General features: G+C 40.7%; 1 protein-coding gene across 1 annotated transcript in view; it reads left to right on the top strand.

The window, feature by feature from the left end:
- Positions 1–20,740, top strand: part of RAPGEF5 (Rap guanine nucleotide exchange factor 5) — a 246,904-nt gene that overhangs the window by 160,023 nt on the left and 66,141 nt on the right. The window contains exons 10-11 of the mRNA XM_030933057.1: positions 10,656–10,774; positions 11,238–11,326. Of these exons, the coding sequence (XP_030788917.1) occupies positions 10,656–10,774; positions 11,238–11,326 (208 nt within the window). The remainder of the gene's footprint in view (positions 1–10,655; positions 10,775–11,237; positions 11,327–20,740) is intronic.

Genomic DNA, 20,740 nt, shown 5'->3' with positions numbered 1-20,740 from the left:
TTTATCCCAACCTTGTTTCAAACTGTGAAATGGAGTTTCTGACATGGTTACAGCAGAGACTAAAGGCGTGCCTCCCTAAAAACACCAAGGAATGTACAAAACATGAAAAAACAAGAGTGTTTACTTAAGATGCTTTGTATCTCCTCACTCCCATTCCATGTGATCTGGCAGCTGCTACAGTAGCTAGAAATTTCTCATTCCTTAACTTGCATAAATACTGAAACTCCCCTTTTGATTACTGCTTTGCCCCCACGGAAGTTCCACACGCATGCATGCACACACACACAGGCATATCTTCACGTACACACATGCAGATGCACATTGACACACACACACACAGGAAATTTGGGAAGAGTGATAGAGTTCCTTGACTTGAAGCCTTTCAATTTTTTAGAGTGTATTTCCTTTTTAAGTTTGAAGAATACTTCTGCTGGGTCTTCTCAGAGGTAAGAACTAGCTTTTTCAAATAATGTCCGTTTATGAATTAGTTCTTCACTGAGTCAAACACAACTAAGTTTCAGATCCTATGGGAGGAATTTGAGAGGAGTAGTCAAGGCCATAGGAACCAGTCAGGGATAGCTATTTTATGCTGCTCTGGAAAGTCATGTTATCCTCTTGTTATTCAGTTGTAAAGGCTTCTGTAAAACTGCTGCCATGGATTATTCAAACCCCATGGGACAAATATATCTGCAACCAGAATGTAGAAACTTTAATCATAATTTAGTGTAGGTTTCTGTCCTACCTTTGGGCTGCTAGTGAAAAGCAGTGCTTCTGGTCACTGGCAATTTTTTTCCCTTTCTACTTCAACATTTCAGGAAATGCTTAAGGATCTAATTTAGATTTCTGCATCCTCATTTCTTCTGACGTGATCTCAAATAGGCCTCTGTCAGGTCATGTGTGCACACTGTACCATGCTGTCAGTTGCCCATTGACCCCGGCTGCTGGTTTCAGGGAACTGAGGCACTGCTGAAGAGCCCTGGTCCACAGCATGTAGGTGGTAAGTGGCTCAGAGAATCTCAGTGGTTTCCTAGTTTGGCTGACCCTTCACCTATTCCCTCGGGCCTTCTAACCAGGGCGAATGGTTATACCTCCGAGTCTCTGCAGAAGGAAATAACCACCATATCTGGAACAGAGGAGCAGCAGAAAGCAGTGGCATGCCAGCTGCCTCACTTCTGGTGACCATGACTGGCATCACACCTTGTTTGTCATTGCTGTGTTTTCTCCTGTGTATACTCCAGTCGTATCAACAATGAAGGATGCAACTGTGCCTTTGCAGATCATCAGTAACCCTGACCAAAGACCAAGCGCCCATAGAGCATTAGCTGTCTCTTGACATTTTATGTTTAAAAATGTAAGAGTCAGAGAGACAACTGAACTTCCTTGTCTCCCTTCTTTTAGTTTTTGGTCTCTAGAGGTGTACACTTCTTGGTGAGTGAGATTTGGGGTGAGGTGAGTAACAGAAAAAAACAGGCCCACATGCCCATGAAAGTGATCAATTTCATCATCCTTAGTACTCCTCTGGCAGAGGGGCTTAGAACCTCCTTTTCTGCAGGTTCCGTGAGCTCTGTAGTTAATTCTCTGCCTCTCAGTAGTGCGTACAGCACCATAGGCAGTGGTTTGCATTGCAGTGGAAAAAATTTTATGATATTTGTGTGTGTTTTTTAAATTTGGATGATTTTGATATACACATACATATAAACAAAATCATAGCAAGACCCTGATACAAATTCAATTTTGTAATACTTCAGTGTTAGTATACTTGGATGGCATACAGTTACAATATAGTTTGTATATTTTTCTGCCCTCTATTTATTGAGGGCTTTCTCTGTGTCCAGTGTTCAGTTGGGTCTATAAGGTAGGGATTATCGCATTTCACAGGCAAGAAAGCTGATGCTCAGAGAGATAGACCACCCAGCTAGTAAGTGGCAACTCTAGGATTTGAACTAGGTCTGTCTTCGCTTTGGTGGATATCAGTTTAATTTGATTCAGGCCATAAGTTCTTTGAAGGGCTGCCATCATCTGAGTTTAAGTTTTGTGCTATTAAGAATTGGTTATTACCCATGAAATAGAGAGAAATTGACCATATCCCTGGCTTGCGGCTTGGTGGAAGGGTTCTTGGTAAGATGTGTAAATCGTTAAACAAATTAGATTTATCTACTCATTGATGATTGAACTGTAGTTGGGGTGGCAGGGGACTGTGGTAGGCCTTCACTGTCTGTTTTAGTGCCTAAAAGTCCTGGAAGATGCCTAATAACCTTATTTTTTAGATGATGCTTTGGAGTTTGGGGAGTATATTTTTATTCTCCCAGAAACACAGCTATTGGATGGCTGCTGGGATTTGGCTGTAGATAAGGCAAGCCCTGTAACCCATGTCCTCTCAGTATAGGTTGAGGCCTTGTCTGCAGCTGTGAACTCAACCATTCTTTGAGGACTGGCTTCTTTCTGGGTAAGAGCTGGCTCCAAAGACCCTGGAGTCAGAATCAAGCTCCCTTTCTTCTGCCAGAGTGCTATGCCCATTACTCAGACTTAGCCTAGATCTGACTTTAGAGCTTTGGTTCCTGGCTATGGTGGACTAGATTTTGTCCTTTCGTTCTGCAGACGTCAGGCTTGAATTTCCCTTTTCTACCCAAGCCTGCCGCTTCGACTTAGTTCCTCTGAGACTGAACCTCTGCCTCTTTGCTTTTGCTGACCTCTCTGTCCTTGACCTTGAGCCATTCTGATTTACAGTATCTGTCCACTTATCCATCATTTGCCAGGCCATGCATTCATTTAACAGACATTGTTCTGGATGTAAAACCAAACCAACCAAGCCACTGTTCTCATATAGCTGTCATCAGAGTAGAACTGGCCCTGCCATTTCTCCTCCCTCTTCTACCCTCCATCCCAATCCCAAATCTGGTCATCAGCCAAGAACTTTTATATTGGAACTAGAAGCCTGCTGGAAAATATTTAATAAAATTTAAGCTTTTATGATAAACAGCAACACCTGTGTGATTGACTAACCACTCTCAAAGGTCACATGGGAAGTGTAGATTGTGAAACAAGCTGTAGAAGCTAAATTACAGTAAACTGATGTGGGCACTAGACAAGAAACACTGTTAAGATCATAAAGCATGTAGAAATTGTAATCAGTCAAGTAGGAAAATGCTAACACACCCTACCCTAAAGCTTTTAGATTTTTGAGTTGTTTTCTGGACAGCAGGATGATGAAATACATGACCAATATGGTGTAGTCTAAACTAATGAAAACTTAACACAAGCTTCTCTGGAAACTGTGAAATGTGAGGCATGCTGGGCTGTCTCTATTTGCATCCCTTTCTCCATTCTCACGTCTGCCCTGTGCTGGGACAGCGAGTCCTCACCACACACTGCGGAATGCGTCACCCTGGATTTCTTGTCCTCCTGCTCTGAATGGGATGCAGCTGGTGGGAAGCATCGGCAGGAGATCAGAGGATGGAAGGAGAGAAAGGTCAGGATATTCCTCCTACGTCTGTCTAGCTTCCTCATGCAGTTCTGGCAGTGACTGCAGCTCCTCCTTCGTAGCTTCTCATTTATGCCTCCAGCTCCCAAAGGGATCCAATACTTACCTTTACCTCCCCTTACCCCTTCCAGCCCAGGGCTAGTTGAGATCTCCCTCTTTTCTAGTCCTGGTTCTCTCTCACCATTTTTGCTTAGTTTCAGCAAACCTACCTACACAGCTGTAAATAGCCCCTTCATTAAACACTTTCAAAACCCTTGCTGAGTGTGCATTTTCCTGCCAGTATCCAGAATGATCTGTCAAGCTAATACAACATGTTGAAATATATTCATAATAAAAAGACATTGACTTTATATTTCAAGATGCTACAGTCTGTCCCATCTTTTCTGCTCTATTGTGCAGTAGGTTACTAGCTGAAATTGGCCCTGGGATCACATTGCTAGGCTTGCTCTGGTTTTAGGGTTATTAGACAAGTTGTTTTGTATGATGATACTCTTAGAGGCAATGAGATTTAATACATACAGTTTTTCTCTAGTAGCCAGAAATTTTCTGTTTAGTCATGCATATTGGTTTTCTGTTGGAGTTTGGTCAAGTTCTGTAATAAATATATGCTTATTTTCATATCTATAAAAGTCAGACTTTACCTAGATTTTATAAATGTTGGGATGATGAATCCTATTAATCTTGTTTAGGCTTTCATTAGAGTTATTAATCTTAATATGTGTGGGATTAAAAAAAGGAAAGAACTAATTATCATTATCTAAATACTCTCCTTCTGCCAGAGTATCTTGTACAAAGACGTATTTGTTAGGCCAGCTCCTTTGTGGTTGGGTGAGTCTAAGCGGCTCACCTTGACATACATCTGCTAACTTAATCTCTCTCTTAATCAATTCTATCTTGCCAGCAATATTTTGACCTTTTTAAAAAACATCTGTTTACTTTTCTTTTCATGAGAAAAAGACTCGTGAGATACATTGTCAGCAAATTATCTAAGGGTTGTTCTCGAACAAAATTCTTTTTGGCTAGAGGAGATGTTTTTTTTCAGATAAGTATTATAATTCTGCTGTACCCACATTTATAGAACAGAAACAGATGTGGGTATTGATGGCTTGGTCAGCTAGGCTTTATATGAATTTCCATAGTACAAGATGGGAAGAGATACCTAACTGCTAAATCATGCGCCTTCTTCCTGTTTAGGAGAGCCAACACTTTGGGCTTCTGTGAGAAAAGTGGAATCAAGATTAGTTTTGTAGAATCTTTGTGTTGGAAAGGGTACAAAGTATAGCCCTGACTCTTGATCCAGAATCATCTTCATTTGTTCTATGATATTGCTGATAGACTCTGCTTCAGCTTGAGGGACAGCTGGGTCCATCTCTGCTGTTAATACTTCTTTATATTGGTCACCAAGCAGCCACTTTTATCTCATCACCCACTAGTGGAAAGTCACCTTTCTAGAACGTCATGAGTAATTCCAGGGCTTCCTCTCCCACAGGGTAGAGTGGCTCAGAAAGTGGAAATAATCTGCTGCTACTTATCCTCCTGAACTCTTCTTTGTTGGACCTTCCAGCTACCGAAACTGTACCTCTCAGGACATATTTCTCAGAGCCCTTTGTGGCTCCCTGGGGCAGATTCATGTGTTCCCTGGCCAACAAATCTGTGTCCACAGACTCATCTCTGCCCAGTTCTTTTTTTTTTTTTTTTTTTTTTCAATTTTAAGGTAAAACTTACATAACATAAAATTAGCCATTTTAAAGTCTATAATTCATGTCTACCCAGTTCTTGAGCCCATCAGGCCCAAGGCAGCTTATATACTGGGAGCCCCATCTCCACCAGCCTTAACCTGCATATCTCAAGTTGCAGAGACATAGGTGCCCACAAACACAGCCTTCCTCTAAAGCCAGTCTCTGCCGTGTTTAGCTCTGTTCCTGCCTTGGTCACTGATTCGGGTCTGGTCGACACTTCATTTTCCACTTGCTGGGTCTCGAGCACTGCCTGATCTGAGCTGGTTGAGCTATGGTCACACCACTGCACTCAGATCCTGCCAACTCTCTTCCTCTCTTAGAATGAAAGCCCTTGCATGGCTTTCCCAAACCAAACAAGACATCCAGAACTAAAAACCGGCTATGCTAGAACTTTTGACTTTCACTTTGGCCTAGACCTCCCTGTTGCCGGACCCACCAACAGATTGCCCTGCACTGGCAGTCAGCTCGAGGGAAAGTGACATCTCCTTTGATAGTTGTCATCTATAATATAGAGCATTGGCCATCTTAGGGGACAACTGTAGTTCTGGTTAAGGGCACTGGGGTCGAGCCTGTCTGGGTTCAATCTCAGCTTCACCATCTCTCTGCTCTGTGATCTTTCTTACTTAATCTCTGGGCTCCCGTCTCCATTTGTAAAATAGGAATTTTCATAGCATTAGTCTCATAGGATCATTATAGTGATTAGGTAAGGTAGTGGATCTTCAGCCCTTAGCTTTGCCTGCTGTATGGTAAGCCCTCAGTGTTAGTTGTCATAGGTTTATCTGCCTGGTCATGGCTGATTCCTCCCCAGTTGCCCGTTCCTGGTAGTTCTGTTTGTTGCATATGGCAGTGTTGTCTCCTTAGTTCTTCAGTTGTCATTACCTCTACCACTATGGAATAAAATTATGTTAGCTATTAATGGTCCAGTCACTGATAATTGCATGATGTTTTATACTTCACAAAATACTTATCATATCTTAAGTAGTGGCCAAGGCTTGGTGCTGTCTCACATGAGCTACTCTCAGGCTAAGACCCTGAATTAGAGCAGGTCATTCTGATCTGATGTATATGTAACTCCTTGCCTAGCTTTGCCATTGTCCAATTTAACAAGCATGCCAGCTGTTCTTCTCAGCTTAGCCTGGTCTGTTTGAGTGCCGCAGCTAAGCTGATGGTCAGAATGCAAAGCAGGGCAGGCCAGTGCCCTGTGGAGTTTGATGACCACCAGCAGAGTTTGACGATCCCTCCTTAGGAAGAGAATCTCTCAGTAAAATGTCCCTTCTCTCTGGGCTCTATCACAATTCACCAATTGAAATGTGTTCTTAGAGATTTAAGGTATTCTTTGGGAGACTGAGGTGGGCAGATTGCTTGAGCTCAGCCTAGGCAAGACCAGCCTAGGCAACATGGTGAAACCCCGTCTCTACAAAATAAAATAAAAAATTAGCTGGGCCAGTGGTGTGTGCATGTAGTCCCAGGTACTCAAGAGGCTGAGGTGGGAGGATCACTTGAGCCCAAGATGCAGAGGTGGCAGTGAGTTGAGATTGTGCTCCTGCACTCCAGCCTGGGTGACAGATTGAGAATGTCCTCCCACACCACCCCACCACCACCCCCGAAAAAAGAAAAAAGAGATTTAAAGTGTTGCTCTCTAAACCTCCACTTTAAAATGCAAATGCATTCATTCATCCTTTGTTTATAAACGTATTCAGTAAATATTCATTGAGTGTGAAATGTCAAGACCTGGCTAACTATTGGGAATTCAAAGTGAAAGAAGGTAAGAGTACTTGCCCACAACTGAGCTTGGGCAAGGTGGGGACAGAAAGTGCATCAGTAAGTGCTCCTGAGAGTGCTGAATTAGAAGGTCACACAGAAGGGCCAACAAGATCAACCTGAAGACCAGGGGGCTTCCTGGAGGAGGTGATTCTTGAAGTGAACTTTGTGGGATAAATAAGTGTTAGGCCAAGAAAGTTGTGAGATGAAAAGAGGTATAACAAGCTATTGGCTACAAATGCCTTCCTATCAGTTAACATCTTCAGTTAATGTGTTCACAGACCTAAGGGCAAACAGCATTGGAACTCGTGCTACTGGTATGACTTCTTGAGTGTCGTAGTGTCAAGCTAGATGATTCTCCGCGTTTGCCATCTGAAAGGTTCTCTGGTACTGCCTGCTTCAGACAGGTTTGATTTTGGAGGAGGAATGAGTCTCTTCAAACTGACTTCTTTCCTTTATAATGAAATTTCCAAGATGTAGTCTTCCCTTCCTCCTTGTTCACTCACAGTTTAACACATTTTCCCCACTCCTGACCTTAAGTGACCTTAGACTTACCATCTTTGTAAATGTTACAGCGTCAGGCAAGCGTTCCCCTGGGGTCTCCTGATACAGTGCTCTCCTGGCTCTCCTCCTGACTCATCTTGGTAGTGGTCTTCATGGTCTCTCTGTAAGTAGCTCCCCCATGACTCGAATATTCTCCCACTTTACTTCTTCCCCTTACTGTGTTTTTAGCTCCTTTAATCCCCATTGTTCATAGTTCTGCCTCTTTCCTGCTCCTCCTTAACAATCTCATCCATTACCAAAGCTTAAATAATTCATAAATTTGTCTCTACCCTCGACCTTTGTCCAGAGGCCTGGTTCTTTATTTCTAACTGCTTGCTAAACATCTATAGCAGGTAGGCTGTCTTAGTACGAAATGTCAGTGTTTAAAATCAGAAGCATCGGTCTCACCAGAACCGCTCCTTCATACACTTTCTCCCCTGTTTAATGGTATTTCCATTCTCTCAGTCACCCATAGTTATCTTTGACCGTCAGATCCCATGGATTCTACTTTTGCATTGTCTCTTGCATTTGGCCACGTCTTAGGGTGCTCACCCAGTTATACTTACGTTGTCATTGAGCCTATTAACTTGTCAGTTAAGAGCAGGGTACTTGCCTCACTCATCTTCACTTGCCGCGTGGTGTCCAGAACAATGCCTTATGCAAAGGAGGCAAGCCCTCACTATTTGTTGAATGAATGTCAATTAAGTGTTTTAATTCTTTACCTGCATTTCATGAACTATTTGTCATTTAATATATTTTCTGTTATTAGTTCTCTTAATACTTTTAATCTTAACCTAGCAAGCACAAGAATAAAATTTCATACCCAGAACCTCAACTATGGTACTTCTGTTCTTTCTCAGGATGAGAAATTAGTTAAGCTTGCATGGGTCGGGAAACATTAATTTACCTTTCCTTCTTGAGAGTCAGATGTAATACGTAGGATTATTACATTTTTATGGCAATTTTAGATAACATATTTCCCTTCGTACATTAATTTTTCTGCTTTTTCTCTTCCTTATTTTTAATAGGTCTTCAAAATGGAAAACTATCACAATGACATAGATGCTACTGATAGTACATCAATATGATTCAGCTCTTCCCCTGCCTGGCAGAGTGTGGCTGCTGTGCACATAGCCATGTAATACATATTAGTTACACAGGCATTAGAGAAGCCCTTCCCATCCATATGTATGTGCATGGCCTGTGGAAGTTAATAATGCCATATATCACATGCACATAGAATGTAAAACGTACTTCAGAATGATAGCAAGCTCATATAAAATGAGTATTGGCGCATGATTAAAGGAAACCAGGGAAATATTTTTGTCCTTTCAAAGAACAGAATTATTTGTTTGTTCTGTGTGTCTCAGCATCCCAGACCGTCATTCTGCCTTTTTGTTTTGTGGTTTTCTGGTTGTTTTTTTTTTTGTGTTGGGGGGGGGGTTTGGTCAATAGATGCATTTCTCTGCAGCCACTTTATTTCACTTCAGCCACATGGATAACAAAGGAACCCCTTTGGAGAAATGAAAGATAGCAATTACACATTGGTATTCATGTTACGGGAGTCCCACTGTCGTCCTCAGGGAGTTTAACAATGAATATCCAGCATTAATTGCCACAGTAACTGCATGCGTCTGACCTTGCTGAAATGTAATACATCGGTTTTACATAGTGAAATTATTTACCACTAAAAGATTAAAAAAGAATGATTATAAAATTATATTGCTGTTTAGAATGACACATATTTTTTGTTTTTAAGAAAATCCTGGAGGACTTAAATGATTAGCTTACTGCATTTTCTTAGGAATCAGAATACCAGGAGGTAAAGTCACAATTTTATCAGTGATTTGGCTGGCAATTAGGGCAAGATTAGTGCCTTCCTATTCTTATGAAAGGTGAATAAAATACATTGACATCCCTGATTAGCCTGTAGAACCAATTAATAAGGCACAATGGATTTTTTTTTCTCTGTTGGGGGTGGGGATATCCTCTTTTATATTTATACCTGATGGTAGGTAGGTAGGATTTTCTGTCAGTAGGGGAAATGTGCTAGTAGCCCTGAGCACATAGTGCCCTTTTTAAAGAGGTGACATCATCTTTAAGGTGAAACCTACTTACTATCAACTTTTCTTCCTTTAATCTTTTGCTCAAATCCTCAGAAATAGGGAAGCTAGATTTTCTGACATGCATCTTACAGTTCCTTTTTCCTGGGCTACCTTACGCTTACTGGGTATTGCACACTGGGAGAAGTTCACACTAAACACTCTGAAAGTGTTCATGGCTCCGAGTTGGAGGCCACCCTGCTGGGTCAGCAGCAAGCTGTCCTCTGTGACAGAGCCACGTCAGCGGGCCACACTCGCTCTGGGCTGTGGAAGCTGTGTGTGCAGAAATGAATGATGGTTCAGCCGTCTCTCCTTTTTAAAAAGGGACTGAGGTGAAGAAAGTCTGTGCACTCATCCATGACATCCGAATTTCAGCCTAGACGAGATTCTAACTAGAGATCCATTTTGCTTGTATTCTGGCAAAACAAGTACATGATAAATTTGAAGGCCCTCTCAAGTCTGAAAAAAAATTGAACTGAATGATGGAGTAGGTAGTTTTTTTTTTTTTTCTTGCCTGCCTTTTAAAGTAAGGGTGTAAAGTAAATGAATATATGTATTGATTACAACTGTGGAATATGGCTTACTCATTGTCTTAATGTTTAAATAATGTATATTTTGTATGATTCAACTTTAATAGAGTGTTTAATAAACATCTGCCAGGTAAAAGAGAATATAGTACACATGTAATTAGTATGTTGTGCTTTTTGAAACTTTGAATTTTGTAGTCTCTAAATTGTTTAGGTAGTTTTAAAAATAAACTCTGAATTCCACTTCCACTTTGTTTTCTATTTCCTTCAAAGTATGTATGTCTCTAATGTTGTAAGTTTTCATAGCATTTGAGCCTGGATACTTTAATATTAGAGGGAGATTTTTGACCAAACTCCTAATTTATTCTGAATCTTTAAAGAGATGATACTGTAAAGCAACTCTAGAAAATATAGCTTTTGTTAGCTCCTTCCCACCCCTGCCTCTTTTAATTTTCTCTCTCCTTTTCCTTCTCTCATCCATCATCCCTGTCCACAATTAAAGCAAGATGATGAAGTGTCGACTGTTCAGGTTAAAGAGCAAGACCAGAGCGTCCTGGTGCTGAAGAAAGTGCAGTGCTGTGGCCCAGCCCCCACAGCTGGGAGTGCGGAGAGCCATTGGAGGTGAGAGTTTCCCTGCAGCCACAGAGGCACGCGCTCCCGTTTCCTTTTCCCTGTCTGCCTTCCCTTCCCTTGCTCCATCTCTCTCGCTCTCTGCTTCCTCTACCCTCCCTCCCTCCCTCTCTTTTCTCTCCGCCTCTCCAGCGTTCTAGCTGACTGCAGAGCTCTTAGCAGCCAGATGGACTCAGTTCCCAGTGAAAGGACAGGGATGGCAAGATCTTTTAGCATTTAGGGGATGCCTTTGTTAGTAACCATTCACAATGGGCAGCTCCCGGCTGAGGGTCTTTGACCCTCATTTGGAGAGGAAAGATTCCGCCGCGGCGCTCTCAGACCGAGAGCTGCCCTTGCCTACCTTCGATGTGCCTTATTTCAAATACATCGACGAGGAGGATGAGGACGATGAATGGAGCAGCCGCTCGCAGTCTTCCACCGAGGATGACTCAGTGGACTCTCTGCTCTCTGACAGATATGTGGTGGTGTCCGGGACCCCGGAGAAGATTTTGGAGCACCTTTTGAATGACTTGCACCTGGAAGAAGTCCAGGACAAAGAAACAGGTAAGGCTCTGAGTAGCTCATGCTTCCAGACTTACAGCAGCTGATGCCCTTGTCAGTACCCTCAGGGGCAAGGTTCCCACTGTTAGCTGAAACCGGGGTGGGGAGAAATAACATATGCTTTGTGCGACTCATCCCTTGCCTTGTGCTGATTTGTTTAAATCCAGTAAATGGACACATGTAGATCCCAAGCAGCTTCCTGGGAAGTAGCTGTACAAAGAAAATGATATGAAGGCAGCTGTTCTTATTTCTTTGGCAATTTTTCCCAAATCTCACCTAAAGGCAGTTGGCAAGAGACCAACATTCAATAGCAACATTCAATGGAAAGAAATACAAGGGGGAGGAGGGCTAGCAGGCGTTCACCTGGCATGTAGGCAGTGCTGAGCTGCGGGGAGCAGCCTCTGTGTTGAAATGTCAACAATTAATGCAACTACTCAGCAGCTCTATGCTTAGTGGCAACTTCTGCCTTTTTCCAAGTGATTTACAAACTGCCTGGTCAGAACAAGCCCTGAGGTGCAGACTGTGATACTTCCAGCTTTTCAGAGCAGAAATTGTAATGCACTAAAGCCTTACCGATCAGACTTCTTGTCTTTTAAATTTAATCTGAGAGTAGAACACTCACTTTGCTTTTTCACCCATGCACTTTTGGAAACACTACTATTCCACTTACAAAATGACTTATCGGTAACTTCCTTTATCTCAGAAGGGAGAGTACTTGCTTCTCTTAACCAGAATTTGTAATTTGTTCTATGCTGGAGCAGTTATTCCAATGAATAGGCCTCTGACTGTAGCCTGCATTTTGCAACTTGATCCCTTAACTAAAATGCACTTTTTGCTCCTTCCAAAGCACCTGTGAGACCCACAGTTTCCTTAGGTTTTTACCATGCAGGAAGGATTTTGAAATGACAGCTTAGGTGGGAACAAGAATTTCCTTGTGTCCCTGGAGTTTTGTCTGAACGTAAGTGATGTCTGGGTTTATATTGCGTTATAAAGGACAATAAGAGAAACAAGAATGTGTGAAATACGTAAATGGGCAAAAAACAGTATCAAAATGACCTAACCATGTATCCTACAGTAAAGTTATTGTGTGATTTTAAAATTCAGATAGATACCCTATTTTGCATATGTCTGAAGACAAAATCAATAGTTGTCATTTATATACACTAAACAGCTAAAAGAAAAATATATTCTCTTGGCATTTGCTGGGTTGATTTTGTATGTCTATAGATTAATATTTTGTGCATTTGAGCACTATTCCCATGTTCTGCTTCATCAAATATAATCATCATGGAAGGTGGGTCTAATTTTCAGTCTACTGATTACCAGACTGCTTTACACAGGTGTTTTGAGCTAGAATGCAGACAAATGATGTGTCATGGAAAAGACACTTTAGTAGTGGTTTGGAAAGATTGAATACTTTGTTCTTCTTAATACCACTACAGTTGTGTAGTGCAAGACTTTGTGTCTGGGTTACATTAGTAAGCAGGAAAATTACTATAACCTGCCCAGGCCTAGCTTGATTTCTTTTTCTTTTTAATTGTCATGAGTTTGTGTTCTCTTTGCTTTTGAGAAAATGGCTCAGGTGCTCACAGGTTCCCGCTACTTAACACTGAGAATGACAAATCACTCTTATTATTGTTGCTAATGTCAGAATTTGCCTCCTATTGGGAAATATAGTGATTTGCATCCTGTCTAGTGACTTATTCTTGCTTTCTTCTCAGTTATACCAACCCTTGGATCATGTATGTCACTTCTGCCATGTGCTCACAAAGCCAAGAGGACCAGGACTTCATGGCTTGACTCTCCTAGCACCAACCTAAGTGGGGAAGAAGGGGTTGGTTGGGGTCACCTCACCTAATTCCTGCTCATTTCCTTAGAGTTTGGGGGAAGGACACACATGAAATGTTAGAGTTTTGCAGAGACATCTGAGTGGCAAAAGTGGTAACAACTTTCACCAAAGAAAGATTTTATGAAAATGGAAAAGTCAGTTTTGGAGAAAATGATTAATGTGTATATAAAAGAGATGCCTAAGTGGAAGTCAATGTAGCTCTTCCAAACTTGAAGAACGACACTTGGAGAAAACACAACAGAAAAGCCACCACGTGGTTTCTCTTAATAAGATTATAAGAAATATAATAAATATAAAATAAATGTGTGCAAATTGAAGAAAAGGAGATATTAATAGTTCAGATACTAAGCGAATCAGATATTTAAAGTAACAGGACCCCTTGTCGCTGACCAAGGTGAATTCTAGTTCTTTATCTCGGTCAGGTAAGCAACCCTCATTATCAAAGGCCCGGGTGTGCAGGAGCTGAAGAGAGTTGCATAAACCATATGGAGGACAGATGGAGGAAAATGAGAAGGGGCTGCAATAAAAGTACACAGCAGCATTTTTATGTTCTTGAGCGCCCCTTTTAGGGAGATGGAGCCATCTGGGGCTGCGTGCAGCCATATGGTGGCCCTCCACATGGCCCAATAGCAGTGAGGAGGAGAGGGTCCATGGGAGACAAGGAATGGTCCTGGAGACTGGGATGAGCCTGTTCTGGATTCTTACATTTTTGGACCCACCAGAGGCTGGGGAGTATAACTGAACAAGAGATGTGAGTAATTTCTCATCCCTTTCCCACAAAAGTCACTAATTTGTGAAAATGTAGGTGCAGGACCCAATTGAGGAGGCCCTCTGTGCTCCCACAGGACAAGTGGAAGTGATTACTGATTGATGTTAACATACAACTAAAGTTTACTCCATTGAATATAGCAGGGAGGAGAATGCCAGGGCTATTAAAATAAGGCATTTCTGTTGTTTCTGGACTCAAGAATAGAATAGGAAACAACTAAACAATTCATATAGTATTCTATCAGCAAATCAAGCTTTTTAAAGGAAGAATAATTCTAGAGATGAAAGCAACCTACTAATGATTTTCCTAAATGAGTTGACTCACGCACACCTACTATACCTATTTTCATAATCCCTCAAGTACATAGGCTTCCTCCTTGGTAGTGAAAGGAACAAGAAGTCATCCAGTGATATCTGTGGAATGAAGGAACGCATGAGTGAATGAGTGAATTTCTTTCTTTTTTTTTTTTTTGAGATGGAGTCTCTCTGTCACCCAGGCTGGAGTGCAATGGTATGATCTTGGCTCACTGCAACATCTGTCTCCCGGGTTCAAGTGATTCTCCTGCCTCAACCTCCAGAGTAGCTGGGATTATAGGGGCCCACCACCACGCCCTGCTAATTTTTTTATTTTTGGTAGGGACAGAGTTTCACCATGTTGGTCAGGCTGGTCTTGAACTCCTGATCTAGTGATCTGCCTGCCTCGGCCTCCCAAAGTGCTGGAATTACAGGCATCAGCCACCCGTACCTGGCCGAGTGAATTTCCTAAACTCTTAAAGAGAAGATCAATGGGAAGTGCTGATAAGAAACAAGCAAACTGACCAGGCACTTGGGTCTTTATTTGCAGCCAGTTTTGAAATGTTCATCCATCTGTGACAAGATCTCTTTTTGTTTACTAAGTTAGCAGTAACACTCCCTGAGAGCAAGCAGTAATGAAATTCATTGTCATCTAAATTTTTCAGCATTTCTTCTTTTGTCTGATAGTTCTTCATTGTTTAAAGTAGGAAAACTATGAGTCTGGTAACTAGACATTTGTGAACCTGGACAGTGATTGAAGCTGTTTTCAAATATTTCCTTTTTTTCCCCCTAAGGTTCAGGTTTTGCCTTGAAATATTTTGAAGTGTTAGAGGAAAATCAAGTCGTTTTTGGAGCTTTATCTTTTCCCAGAAATGGGGCAAACATCACTGGGCATGAGATTTACATGAGAGAATTACAAGGAAGGCAAGAAAGAAAAAAAAAAAACGAGGAGCTGTGAGTTAGAGGAGTTGAAGGGATGGGGGAGCAAGTTTGGGCCCAGCCAGTCCTGCTGTGTTGTGGTCCTGCTAGTGACTGTACCTAGTTAACCCTTTCTCCTGCCTAGAGAGGATACAGTGTGTTTTGCTTACAGATGCTTCTGTAGTGAATGATGATTTCTGTTTCAAAGCAGGGGGAACACTGTGGATTATATGGAGAAACCCCTTCTTATTGATTTTTCTTTCTGAATCTGTGTTATGACAGGTCTACCTTAGGGAAAACATAGGAAATATGTTATTTCCCATTTCCTTATTCGTGTTTTTGAAGAAAATGTACTTATGATTACAGGTTTCCAAGAAAAAAAAAGCCAACAGAGAATAGAATAGTAGGAATAGGTAAAGCCTACCAGATGATTCTCATTAGGCCTGACCTGATTTCTTTTAGGTATGGCTGCTTTTTTTTTTTTTTTAATTTCATGAGGTTATCATTCAGTATACTCTGTTAACATGCCTCTGTGTGGAAATGTCTACACAACCTGCCTTGATTCTTTCAGAGATACCTCAGTGTTGGGGGGTTGGCGTTTAGCAGCACATAGTAGGTTGAGCATGTGATTGAAGAAGTGAGTTCGTTACTGTCCTAAAGAGGAAACAACCTCTGTGAAAGTGCCTCTGTGAAAGTTTTATATTATAGGAGTGTCTCACTCAACTGATACAGTCCAGAAGCTCTTGATGGTCAACCTAGTGACTTTTTTTTTTTTTGGAAACGGAGTCTCACTCTGTCACCAGGCTGGAGTGCAGTGGCACTATCTTGGCTCACTGCAATCTCCACCTCCCAAGTTCAAATGATTCTCCTGCCTCAGCCTCCCGAGTAGCTGGGACTACAGGTGCGAACCACCACGCCCAGCTAATTTTTGTATTTTCGGTGGAGATGGGGTTTCACCATGTTGGCCAGGATGGTCTCAATCTCTTGACCTCGTGATCCACCCACCTCGGCCTCTCAAAGTGCTGGGGTTACAGACGTGAGCCACTGCGCCCGGCTGTGATGTTTTTTAAGCATTGCACTGATAAAACATTGAGTCAAGTGAGGGCAGGCACTTCATTTTCTATTAACTTTTTAATCTTGTCTCCTGCCAACACCAAGCTCATGATAATCCCTTGATATTTATGTAATTTTCATGGAGGAAAATTAAGAATATCTTTCTTCTTCTCTTTGGAAAGATAGAAGACAATGTAAGTGAACTTATTCCTTGCTTACCTTGCCTTTTAGCATTCCTGGAATGATGCTGGGTGCCTCTATTCCAGGCTTTTTCTCCCAGGTTGCCAGACCGTAATAACCCTGTAGCAGCATGTCTTTTGCAGTACTAAAACTTTTTGAGGGTAGGTAAATATTTAGATGGCAGTAAGTCTTTTCGTGATTTTGTACAATTGTACATGTACATGAAATTATCTTGTATTTATATCTTTTTATTTCTGTAAGGTCATGTAATAAACAGACCAGTGTAGATTATCTGTAGCTGCACATTAGCAGCACCTGGGATGCTTTTAACAAAACAGCAATGTCCTGAGAGCCTAATTCCGTTGGGCTGAGTTGGGGCCTAGGCCTTAAGGCCTTTAAAAGTTCCCCAGGTGTTGCAATCTGCAGCCAAGTTGAAAGCCACTGAAATAGAACATTGTCTCACTTCCACGTTTTGAAAGACCAATTCCAGGTTTCTAATGGTTATAGATATACAGAGAATTAGGAACTTCCTTTCCCCCTTTCCAACTCCTCTGACAGAACTGTATGTCCAGCCTCATGTCCGCTGGCCCCTGCCCTGGAGTTCTGCAGCCTGAGAAGTTCATAATTGGCAAACCTACACTGCCAGTCCATCCATTAAAGTGGTTTTGAATAAAAAGACACCATCAGAGGGCCCAGAGGTACCGGACACACAAAATGTTTGGTTTTTCATCTCTTGGAATGAGAAGATGTGACTATAGTGAACAAAAACCATTTGGATTTTTGTGAGTTGTATCACACGACACAAATTCCTGGGTGGTCCTTAGGTTTCACAGCCAAGAATGCTTCTGAGAGAAATCATGTTTTAAGAAAGGAGAAAATGCACATAGCAGAGTAGAAAGTTTACTCAAATAAGATTCTAAAGTCTTGAGTACCAGATCTGGGCTCCATTAAAAAAACAGCCAGAGACTTTGAGCAAGTAATAAATGAAATGATCTCTGAAGTATATCTTTCATCACTAAAACCCTTTGATTCAAAGGGATCTATATTTTCTTTCCTTGCAAAATATGTTACAGAACCATAGAATTTTAGATGGGAGGGAGACCTGAGAATTCGTGTAGGTGACCTCCAAAGTCATTTTATGCTGTAAACACCTCATGCAGCCCTTGCACGAGGGCTTAGGAAATTTGGTCTAATTTCATATTACTGCTACTTTTCTTCAGCCTCATAGAGCTGTTAGAATGTTGACAGGGTATTAAGCTTAGAATCCAAGGCTGAGTGGCCATACCTGGTGATGATTTAACTGTGTTTTTATATAACCTTGTCCAATGGGAAACTTTTTAAGTTCCTTTGAGAAATTATGCCATAACATTTCTAAAGAATAGCTTTGATTTATCACCCTACTACTAAATTCCATTTGCAGAGTTTTATTACCAAGCCATTTTGGGATATTCAGAAATAGTGTTGCAGGAGAAAAGCAGCAGTTTTCCCTCAGTGATGAAATATATTACATCATATCTCTTCTACTAGCCATTTCCCTGCAATTCCTTAACTTTTAGCTTTATACACTACTTCTATAAAAAAATGTAACAGTGCATTTTTAGTTTTGAGTTTCTGCATGCACCTGAATGAATACCTTAGACAAATTTACGTCCTTTATTTATTTAATTCCTTTAAATATCTTTGACCCCCAATTGCATAGGCACTGTTCTAAATGCCAGGGATACAAAATAGACAAACTACTTACCCTCCTGAAGGCTTATATTCTATTGGAGGGAATCAAACAATAAACAAAATAAGTAAGAAAATATTGTATATTAGATGATGGGTTGCTAAATAGCCAATATCATTATAGGCATGTATTTGGGATAACTATATCCATGTCTTTAAAAATAAAAAAGCTGGAGGATATTTTAATGTATTTAAAGTATTTTAAGAATTAATGTGAAACCTCTAGTCAAATGCAACAAATTTCAGAATCAAAAGAAACACACTTAATTGAAATTTTTAAAATAACATAAAATAAATTTGAAGTATGTATAGGTAATCCCCAGATGGTGTAAATCACTATTGTTAGAACCCATAGAATCTACATTTGTGGAAATGTTTGATAAGGATATCAGCCTTTTACCATCTTAAACTGTGAAGATCGCTTTATCCAAGGCAAATAACTGGACTGGGCTGCTACTTAGTCTTTTTCAGCTTTTTGAAACTGTCACTTTAAAATCTTAGATTAAGCACTTTGGGAGCCCAAGGTGGGTGGATGACTTGAGGTCAGGGGTTTGAGACCAGCCTGGCCAACATAGTAAAACCCCGCCTCTACTAAAAACACAAAAATTAGCCAGAAGTGGTGGCGCTGAGGCATGAGAATTGCTTGAATGCTAGAGGGGGAGGTTTCAGTGAGCTGAGATTGCACCACTGCAGTCCAGCCTGGGTGACAGAGTGAGACTCTGTCTCAAAAAAAAAAAATAAAAATAAAATAAAAATAAAGTAGATTAATTTGTTTGCATACATGCTAATAAAAAAAAAATCAATGAAAGACTGAATTCATTAGCACAAACTCCAGCTGCCCTGGGTGTGCGTCAGATGCAGATGAAGAGTACCACTGTTTGGTAAGGGCTTGTTTTTCCAGATAAAGCAAAGACTTGAAACAGCTGTCCACGGTGACAGTACAAATCCCCAAAATGGTGTCAAGAGAGAAAAAGTGCTCAAGTTAGAATATGATTTCTGTTCTACTTTATAATGTGTGTGCTGTGGTTTTTGTTTTGTTTTGGTTTGGATTTTGGTAGTTCCTTGAGCTTCTCTGGTATTTGCTGACCATAATCGAAGCATTGGAAGGCTTTATAAATTAGTGTTGACAAAGTGATGAGATAATTAGAATTGTATAGAAATTTTCTCAGTTATTTCACTTATAAAAGCAGAGGCTTTAGGCGACATGACATTTGAGAACCCTTCTAGCTATGAGAACCAGGTTCAAAGATTACTCCAGACACCAATTTATTTATTCAAACCTTGTCCCATTAGATGGATCCTTGTGCAAGATAATTATCCCCATTTGATGGACATAGAAGCCAAGGTAGAAGTTAATTCAGTTGCTTCAGTGATTGAGTTACCATTTGAATCGGGAAATGAGCCCAAATATATTCCGAGTTTTATCCCAAAGATTATTTTTGCTAGAGACTGGAATCATGGATGAAAAGCATAATTGAAGTAAAAATCTACCATTCAACTCAAGCTTTAAGCCCCAAATCAGGTGCTTCAGTACCCACTTAAGGGTGTTCTAATCTCCAGCACAAAGACCTGCTTCTTGGATTCCAGCTGTGAGCAGAATGGCCACTGGGTGAGCTAACTGCTTCAAAAAGGTTGAGAGAGAGAGAGAGAGAGAGATATCCTAGTTCCAGCTGACACTGTATCAGACTACTCACAAGAGAAGTGATTCAAAATTAAATTTTGACTGTGGATTTCATTTGAGGTGCTCATCTTCTGGGTTAATCTATTCTCACCACCTTTGAACATGCAATATTATGTATGATAACAAGGGAATTGATGCTTTTACACTGCCAGTAGATTGTGGGTTAATTAATACCCTTGTTGTTAATGAAGCAAGGTGAAGTGAAGTGAGACCCAGCTGAAGCATAAGATCATTAACATACACTGATTAATAATGGAAATGTGGAAGTTTTCATTACAACACAACCAATGGGCAAAGGAAGATATTTAATGGATAAGGATATATTTAATATGAGTATAGCAGACCTTTCAGGGAAACAGTCTCGATTTAGAATGAGAATGGATCATTGGAATGCATTTTTTAATTGAATCATTTTCAGGTTTATACCACATTTGAGCTATAGTTTATAATCTGAATTTTAATTTTACAAACAATTTCAGCATGGAAGGTTATGCAAATGTTACAGTTTTCCAAATAAGAAAGTACTCAGAAAAATGTAGACTAGTTTATTCAATGATAACCTGATATTTCTAGTGAACTATGTGGAGAGACGAACACTTTCATTAAACCTTTACTTTTATCATTTGCTTTCGTCCTCCACCCTTATTTATTCTGTGTCCACTGTTGGAATTTACTATAATAAATGCATAGGAGTGTATATGTATTTTTATTTATAAAGTAGAAAATAAGACCTTGGGTAACTAAACTTGTCATATTTAATTAAAGGGAAACTACAGTTGGCTTCGCAGTTGTGGCTTTTGCCACAGAAGGTTGACCATTTTACAGCAGATTTTGTCAAGGGAAAGGTCAAGTGGAAGTCTAGAGCATGCTAAACAAACCAAAGTATTATAGGGTTCTAGGAAATTAATTTCAAGAGGATCTGAAGATAGGAAATGGAAAAAGGAGT

This window comes from Rhinopithecus roxellana, chromosome 6 (genome assembly GCF_007565055.1).
Source record: "Rhinopithecus roxellana isolate Shanxi Qingling chromosome 6, ASM756505v1, whole genome shotgun sequence".
NCBI classification, from domain to species: Eukaryota; Metazoa; Chordata; class Mammalia; order Primates; family Cercopithecidae; genus Rhinopithecus; species Rhinopithecus roxellana.
This window is presented reverse-complemented; position numbering and strand designations above follow the sequence as displayed.